The following is a 9,361-nucleotide window of genomic DNA, read 5'->3' as shown; positions in this document are numbered from 1 at the left end:
AATCAACTGTGTACAAGTTCCTGAGCCTAGTGGGCTCTATCATATCTACACTTGAAACTATGTATGGAGTCAGCCTCCACCACATCACTGCCTAATGCATTCCATCTGTTAACTACTCTGACACTGAAAAAGTTCTTTCTAACGTCCCTGTGGCTCAAGTGGGTACTCAGTCTCCACCTGTGTCCCCTTGTTCCCGTACCTCCCTTGTAAGCAAGTGTGTGTGTGTGTGTGTATTCACCTAGTTGTATTCACCTAGTTGTGCTTGCAAGGGTTGAGCCCTGCTCTTTCTCTTTCTTTCGGCCCGCCTCTCAACTGTCAAGCAATCAACTGTTACTAACTACTATTTTTTCACATACACAAACACAAATCCCCAGGAAGCAGCTGCCTAACTCCCAGGTACCTATTTACTGCTAGGTAACAGGAGCGTCAGGGTGAAGGAAACTCTGCCCATTTGTTTTCCGCCGGCTGCCGGGATCGAATCCTGGTCCCTAGGCCCACGAGTCTAGGGCGCTGTCCACTCAGCCAGCCAGGCCCCTGAGTGTGTGTGTGTGTGTGTGTGTGTGTGTGTGTGTGTGTGTGTGTGTGTGTGTGTGTGTGTGTGTGTGCTCATCTATTTGTGCCTACAGGATTTAACATTAGCTCTTGGATCCCACCTTTCTAGCTGCCGATTGCTTAAAGCAATGACTCCGGTTACTTAAAAATTATGAATAGAGTTTGCTTCCACAACCTGCTCCTTCCGTTCATTCCATTTTTCCACCACTCTCACGCTAAATGAAAACTTTCTAACATCTCTGTGAATCATCTCAGTCTCAAGCTTCCACCCATGTCCCCTCGTTCTGTTAATATTAAGTGTAAGCATTTGTCTATTTCCACTGTCAATCCCCCTAAGTTTTTATGTCTCTATTAAATATCCCCGCTTCCTACTTTTTCCTAGCGTCATCAGGTTCAGTTCCTTCAGGCGCTCTTCATATCCCATCCCTCTCAATTCGCGGACGAGCTTCTGAACCTTTTCTTGACTTCTTATGTATTTCTTCAGGTGGGGACGCCATGATGGGGCGGCATACTCTAAGACTGGCCTCGCGTAGGCAGTGTAAAGCGCCTTAAATGCCTCCTTACTTAGGTTTCTGAATGATGTTCTAACTTTTGCCAGCGTAGAGTACGCTGCTGTCGATATCCATCCTGACGTGCATGACCCAGTAAGGACCACGAAGACTTGCAAGGTTTGCACTAACAGGAACATAGATCTGCAAGATAAAGAGTTTCATAAGACTGTAGAAGCATGTTGAAGACATGTAGCGAGGGCTTTTAGTGACCGCCATATGGCCATCTTTGCCTGATTCCTTTATATGAAATTCCTTTATATGAGCGAGGCGCTGAGAGTGACCCTGAGGTGTGTTGGACAGGTACACACCGTGGTCAAGGCCAGGGCCACGAGGTACATCACCTGTGCCAAGTACGTCAGTAGCGACGACTGTGTGAGGAGCGACGACCCCACCGCCACCCTCGCCGACCCCACCGCCACCCCGGACGACCCCACCACCGCCACCGCCGCCACCACCGCCGCCACCACTGTCACCACCGCCATCCCCGTCAATAGGGTTGACACCATAAGTGCCACTACCACCATCGCCGGGATTACTGCCACCACTACCCCCGCCCTCCCTGAGGACACCACAGATAATCCCTCGCCATTAATCATGTAAGTTATACATGTTTTTCTTCCAGTATAAACCCTTAGTTTCAACATCATTTTCTTCCGGTTCCATTACCAACACAGTTAATGGGGGAGGTGAAACTATTCCTTACAGCTGCTTCCCCCCCCCCCCACACCCATCCTCCCGGTACACTGTGGTGGGTGCTGTACCCTCGCCCCCCCCCCTCTCTGCCAGTCTAGAGAGCGACATAACTCCTCCCGTGTCACCATTCATCGTGTGGTGCTTCCCTGTTCCTTGGAAATGTTTCAGACCTCAAAAGTGTAGCATAATGCTTTGTTCCCTTCCCCCCCCCCCCATGCTTGGAGAGTGTACCACACAACCATGCTCCCCCATGCTTGGGGAGTGCGGGTTGTGAGGTCTTGGTGCACTCTGGCTTGTCTTACGCCACCTGGAGTGCGCCCCTTCCTTGTTTCCCTCGTCTGTTGTCTTGAGTGATGGTTGAGTGAAGGTTCCTGGCGCCTCCTGAGAGCTGCGTGAGGAGTGCTGGACGAGGCCCACCGGCGCACAGGTAATTGCTTCCATTACTTAAACAAATATTAATGATCAGAACTTACAATTTTACTGATAATTACACCTGAAACTTTCCAACGAAAATTACTGGTAAAAGAAATTGATAGGATTTACGTAGATTTCTATAAAAGCTCTATGTTTCGTACTAAATAAAGTTTAACAACAAATTCCCAATGTTTTAAAGATCTTCAAATCTTAATGGCAACTTTTCGCAAGTAAGAACCTGGTGTTTACATGCCTGGGGTGAGACTATAGAGAATCAAGAGCAGGAGGCCAGGGAGGCAGAGGTCTGCAATCTTAACTCTATTGTCTGTTTGTTCTCCAGGACTTCCCTAGACGAGCTGGAGTCGGCCAGAGCCTCGAACGCCGAGACGCCCGGCTTGGACGCCGACGACGCCGTCACCACGCAGGGTAGGCTCCCGGCACTCGTACTTCACTGTGTACCGTGTTCCCCGCCTTTTTTTTTGGGGGGGGGGAGACTATTTCAGCATATATTCCTGTTTCACATGTTACTTTTGTCTGTTTTTATACATTTCTTCTCGGTCCCCTTGTTTACCAGCCAGGAGGCCTGGTCAGAGATCGGGCCGCGGGGAGGTTGATCCCCGGAATCACAGACAGGTATACGGGAGGTATACGGGAGATATAGCTTGCTTTAGTCCTTTGTGTGTTTCACCTACTCGTGTATCTTAACTCAGTCCATCGTTAAACATGCTCTAATTGGCTCCTTGTTTCTATGTAGTCACCTTCTTGCACAACTTTATCAGTTCAGTTTAACCTGCCTTCAGAAGCTTGTTTACTTCACCTATTTGTTTAACATACCTATCATAAAGTAAGCAATTATCAACAAGTGTTAAGCCAGTATGGCTATAGAGCGTTATCTTAGCATATCACACAGCTGATCATTCCCAGCTTAGGACCTCAGCTTCAGATCTCCTGCAGCCTCGTATTTGGATTGCAACCAAACCAAGCGCCCGTGAAGCTTAGCTTAACACCAACTTTAGGTTTTTCAAGCTTTTTTTCGTAGTAAAACAACTTTCTCTTTTAAGTAGCGACTGTAGCCATATCTGGAAAAATTATGTCTCGAGTCGGGACAAAAATTGTAATGCGATCCAATATTATTTTTCAATTTATTGTTGGGTTTTGTCCACAGCTCCTGTGGTGGCTGAGGGGAGGGCGGTGAGTGCCCCCGGCCTGGTGACGATGGTGACCCACACCTACACCAGCACCATCTTCACAACCACCATCTCCTCCGTCGTCAGCTCCCTCACCTTCTCCTACCTCGGCTGCTCCGCGCCCACAGTCTCCTCAAGCTTCCCCGTCTGTAAGCTGACCAAGTCCACCACCGTCGCGGAACTGGTGTGAGAGGCCAGCAGCATCCCCAAGATGAGAGGACGTGCTTCACTTGCAGCAGCAGCAGGAGAAGCCGCAGCAGCAGCAGCAGCAGCAGCAGGAACAGGAGCAGCAGCAGCAGCATACTCCTCCAACAGTCCTTTCATCAAACCGACAAGTTTGAATCCCATAACAGAGCAAAATTTTGAAAGAAAATCAACCTCTGTTGTCTTGTGTTAGTGTAGATTATTGTTGTTGTTAACGTTGACTTGACGTTATTGTTGTTTTCCTTAGTCTCCCGTACACGGTGGTGCTGGAGCTGCCTCATGGCCGTACACGGTGGTGCTGGAGCTGCCTCATGGCCGTACACGGTGGTGCTGGAGCTGCCACATGGCCGTACACGGTGGTGCTGGAGCTGCCTCATGGCCGTACACGGTGATGCTGGAGCTGCCTCATGGCCGTACACGGTGGTGCTGGAGCTGCCTCATGGCCGTACACGGTGGTGCTGGAGCTGCCTCATGGCCGTACACGGTGGTGCTGGAGCTGCCTCATGGCCGTACACGGTGGTGCTGGAGCTGCCTCATGGCCGTACACGGTGATGCTGGAGCTGCCTCATGGCCGTACACGGTGGTGCTGGAGCTGCCTCATGGCCGTACACGGTGGTGCTGGAGGTGCCTCATGGCCGTACACGGTGGTGCTGGAGCTGCCTCAGGGCCGTACACGGTGGTGCTGGAGCTGCCTCATGGCCGTACACGGTGGTGCTGGAGCTGCCTCAGGGCCGTACACGGTGGTGCTGGAGCTGCCTCATGGCCGTACACGGTGGTACTGGAGCTGCCACATGGCCGTACACGGTGGTGCTGGAGCTGCCACATGGCCGTACACGGTGTTGCTGGAGCTGCCACATGGCCGTACACGGTGGTACTGGAGCTGCCACATGGCCGTACACGGTGGTGCTGGAGGTGCCTCATGGCCGTACACGGTGGTGCTGGAGCTGCCTCATGGCCGTACACGGTGGTGCTGGAGCTGCCTCATGGCCGTACACGGTGGTGCTGGAGCTGCCTCATGGCCGTACACGGTGATGCTGGAGCTGCCTCATGGCCGTACACGGTGGTGCTGGAGCTGCCTCATGGCCGTACACGGTGGTGCTGGAGGTGCCTCATGGCCGTACACGGTGGTGCTGGAGCTGCCTCATGGCCGTACACGGTGGTGCTGGAGCTGCCTCATGGCCGTACACGGTGGTGCTGGAGCTGCCTCATGGCCGTACACGGTGGTGCTGGAGCTGCCTCATGGCCGTACACGGTGGTGCTGGAGCTGCCTCATGGCCGTACACGGTGATGCTGGAGCTGCCTCATGGCCGTACACGGTGGTGCTGGAGCTGCCTCATGGCCGTACACGGTGGTGCTGGAGCTGCCTCATGGCCGTACACGGTGGTGCTGGAGCTGCCTCATGGCCGTACACGGTGGTGCTGGAGCTGCCTCATGGCCGTACACGGTGGTGCTGGAGCTGCCTCATGGCCGTACACGGTGGTGCTGGAGCTGCTTCATGGCCGTACACGGTGGTGCTGGAGCTGCCTCATGGCCGTACACGGTGGTGCTGGAGCTGCCTCATGGCCGTACACGGTGGTGCTGGAGCTGCCTCATGGCCGTACACGGTGGTGCTGGAGCTGCCTCATGGCCGTACACGGTGGTGCTGGAGCTGCCACATGGCCGTACACGGTGGTGCTGGAGCTGCCACATGGCCGTACACGGTGGTGCTGGAGCTGCCACATGGCCGTACACGGTGTTGCTGGAGCTGCCACATGGCCGTACACGGTGGTGCTGGAGCTGCCACATGGCCGTACACGGTGGTGCTGGAGGTGCCTCATGGCCGTACACGGTGGTGCTGGAGCTGCCTCATGGCCGTACACGGTGGATTAACACGGGTTGGTGAAAGTCTCTTCCGCCTTATCTTCTGTAACTGAATTAAACATAGAATCAATTAGACAGGAGTTTATTAATATTCCTTTCAAACACAGTCCGGGGCTGTCCCCCCCAGACCCACCTGTCCCCTCACAGCCCCCATTAGTCCCCCTCAAGCCCCCACCTGACCACCCAGCCCCCAAACTGCATTGCTGCTCACCCCCACCTGTCCCGGGTGGGGGGATAAGTACAACGCCGGGTACAGTACAACAAAAAATATTCTAGAACTAAGTCAAGTCTCACAGCAGGAACGGTTGAGGGCCTCAGGCTTGCAACACTGCACACCACGCAGGCGTGACGGGGCGGATCTCGTCGAAACGTAAAATATACTGATCTATTTGGAGGATGCTAATCCGGACAGTTTCTTCAAAAGGTCTGACATAACATAAGGGGCAACACAAACAAGGAACAACGGGTTCAAGCTCAATAAGCCACATTGAAGGACTGAAAACAGGAGATACTTTTACACCCACAGGGTTATAAAAACCCATGGAACCACCTACCCGCCAAAGCCGTAAATTCCAAAACTTTGTTAAATTTCAAAATCCAGCTAGAGAAAGTAAAATCAATAGGGGATACCTTTGACAAGCCACCGGCTTCCTGTCCACGTCGAGGCCACTAGAGTAGTGGCCTCGTAGTGGACGTATTGTAGTGGCCCTTGACGAGGACTGGAATTTAGTGGCCCTCAGATAAATTCAGGAATTTCAAAATCCAACTCGATAAGATCAAATAAATAAATAAGTGATAATAGTGCGCTGTTAACAAACATAACAGCACAAACAGTGAGCTTAGCACAAGTCAGCCTCCAGTTAGTATGTGCACACCGATTTTAGTGTAGATATGTTGATGTGATCATCATAATATAATGATGTTAGGGCGGAAAATATTATTTTATTCATTAAATTGTATAAGGATAAATTAAAAGAACCTAACTTAAATATTATCTCAAGACATGCGCTAATAAAATGAACAATTGCCATGTATTTATTCATATTCTTAACTTACTATCAACTTCTATTGTCTCGTTTTAGTCAGTTTAGTTCATTTATTATGCACCCCATACCCATCTTGTGGGCGGTAGTGGAAAGGGCTACAGAAGAACATAATGGGCTCAGGGACTGAACCCCACCATTCATTTAGCTAAGCAAGTTACACTCTTGATGAGCTTTTGGTCATATAGTGTTTTTGTGTACTGAACCGATGGTATTCGAAACGGTTATATATGCTTCGACCAGTACTCACATAAAATTACAGTCTCCGTGGTGTAGTGGTAAGACACTCGCCTGGCTTTCCGCGAGCGCTATGTCATGGGTTCGTATCCTGGCCGGGGAGGATTTACTGGGCGCAATTCCTTAACTGTAGCCTCTGTTTAACGCAACAGTAAAATGTGTACTTGGATGAAAAAACGATTCTTCGCGGCAGGGGATCGTATTCCAGGGACCTGCCCGAAACGCTACGCGTACTAGTGGCTGTACAAGAATGTAACAACTCTTGTAAATATCTCAGAAAAAAAAAATGACGAGAGACATCTCCCGTCACACAGGGTGCAGTCGCACCTCCACAGATCTCCAGTATCAGCTCTTGATACTGGTAATGGCTCAAAAGGGCCACCATTTACGGACTATTCATGCCCATACCACATTTTGGCTTAATCTTCATCAATCAATCAATCATCACATAAAATCAGGGCAAATGGGGGAACCTTTGACAAGCCACGGGCTTCTTGTCCTCGTCGATCTAGTGGCCCCCAGGTAAATAAATAAATAAATAAATAAATTATAACGAATGGCACGTGCGATATAATTATAATCTGCAATTAAGTTCACTTTCACTTTCTAGATTTGTTTACGTTCGTGTATGGCTATTAAAGCATCCTGCACAGTTGTTAAGCCGCGGATCCCAGCCAGAGATAATTCATGAATGAATGAATCATTTCTGTCCACATGTAAATAATATTTACCTGAATTTACCTATGGGCCAGTATATCTCTAGTGGCCTCGACAAGGGCAGGAAGCCGGTGGCTTGTCAAAGGTCGCCCTGGTGATTGTATTGCGCTGGATTTTGAATTGCAGCAGTGTTCTGGCATTTACGGCTTCGGCGGGTAAGCGGTTCCTCGGGTTTATGACCTTATGGGTGAAAAAAAACATCCCCGTTTTCAGTCCTACATTGTGGCTTATTGAGCTTGAAACCGTTGCTTCTTGTTCGTGTCATATGTGACCTTTTTAAAGAAGTGGTCTGGATCAATTTCTTCCAAATTATTTAATATTTTAAAATCAGTCCTGATATGCCTGTAATTTGCAGTGTTATTAGCCCTGTGGCCCTCAACTGTTCCTGGTATGGTAGTCGACTTTATTCTGGAATGATTTTTGTCGTCCGGTGTTGAACTTTTTCTAAAGCAGCTGTATCTCTGGTAGCTGTTATGTTTTATTAAGTGAAACGTGATTCCTGCCAACATTATATAACCAGACCTCAAATTTAACAATTTACTACAGGAGCAAGAGGATCGCCAATTTGCTTGTGAAGAACTTTTCAGACACATAGGGAAACGCCTTGAAATCCTTCAATGCAGCTAACACTGCACAAACAATGAGATTCCATCAAAGATAAATCATATCTCCACACATCCAGACCATCATTAAACATATCTTGTTCAAAAACGCTGAAATAATCAACAGATACAACGACAATTAGAAGATTATACATAGGCGAAACTCTACTTATCAAACAATCTCATCAAACTATTAATAGCTGGCTTGCAATTAGGTACATTCAGAGGACAGTTGACTTAATTCTCGACTCCCAATGGAGGGATAACGAGTTCACCAGAGAGACTAAAATAGGTGGACACGTTTCCTTTCACCTTATGTCCGTTTTCACCCTGTCACCTAATGCACTTGTTCACCTAGAAATAATAATAATGTACCCAGGAGTCAGCTTATTGTGGGGTTGCATTCTGGGGAGGATCAGTAGTTCGACTTTGAGGGTGAAATAGATATAAGCCTAACATTTACTTAAATTTACTTGAGGGCTACTAACACTCTATATAGTTACCTTAACGAGGCCAGGAAGCCGGCAGTTTGTCAGAGGTACCCATTTGTCCTGATGATTTGATGCAGGCGATGAGTCACAATAACGTGGCTGAAGTATGTTGACCAGACCACACACTAGAAGTTGAAGGGACGACAACGTTTCGGTCCGTCCTGGACCATTCTCAAGTCGATTGTGATGAGGAGGTAGAGACAGGCAATGTCTCTGATGATGATTTGATCTAGTGGGATTTTAAAATTCAGCAGTGTTTTGGCATTTACGGCTTCGGCTGCTTGTTCCCCGACACAATGAATCATTATATATTATTTTAAAAGCGATAATGATGACAGGCATAGACTTACATTATGGAATATGTAGTTCTAGCCTGAGAATCTTGACAATGATAATCATCACTCAACTTGATAATGGTCCAGGACAGACCGAAACGTCGTGGTTTTTCCATTTTCTGATGTGTGGTTTGGTCATCTATCTTCAGCCACGTTACTGATTCATTGTCTGCATATAGTTCTAGCTAGTTGTAGGAGTTAAACACCATTTCTGTAACGCAGAATCTCACACCAGTTACGATCTCTGAAGCACAGAAATGGTTTCTAACATTATTAACAGCAAGGAAAGACAAAAGGGCGTTTTAATAAAGCTGCTAAAACATAACAGGGTAAATTAGTAAAAATGAAAGGTTTAATTAATGTTTATATATACAAGAGTTCTTACATTTTTGTAAGAATTGTTTGCATGTAGACAATTATATGTAAAGTATATGCATGGCCATGGTGTATGGAGAGTTAATGGAGTTTATCAATT

The 9,361-nt window shown here is 48.4% G+C and overlaps 1 protein-coding gene across 1 annotated transcript; it reads left to right on the top strand.

The window, feature by feature from the left end:
* The first annotated feature begins 1,350 nt into the window (after positions 1-1,350).
* LOC138367588 (uncharacterized protein DDB_G0290587-like) lies at positions 1,351-3,976 on the top strand. Its single transcript, XM_069329299.1, has 3 exons — positions 1,351-1,699; positions 2,551-2,636; positions 3,376-3,976. Exons 1-3 carry the CDS (start codon positions 1,362-1,364, stop codon positions 3,585-3,587), a joined length of 636 nt encoding a protein of 211 aa, XP_069185400.1. The 5' UTR covers positions 1,351-1,361; the 3' UTR covers positions 3,588-3,976.
* Positions 3,977-9,361: the final 5,385 nt, after the last annotated feature.

This window comes from Procambarus clarkii, chromosome 22 (assembly GCF_040958095.1).
Source record: "Procambarus clarkii isolate CNS0578487 chromosome 22, FALCON_Pclarkii_2.0, whole genome shotgun sequence".
In the NCBI taxonomy this organism is placed as follows: Eukaryota; Metazoa; Arthropoda; class Malacostraca; order Decapoda; family Cambaridae; genus Procambarus; species Procambarus clarkii.
The sequence above is the reverse complement of the archived record's forward strand: the minus strand, read 5'-3'. Positions and strand labels throughout refer to the sequence as shown.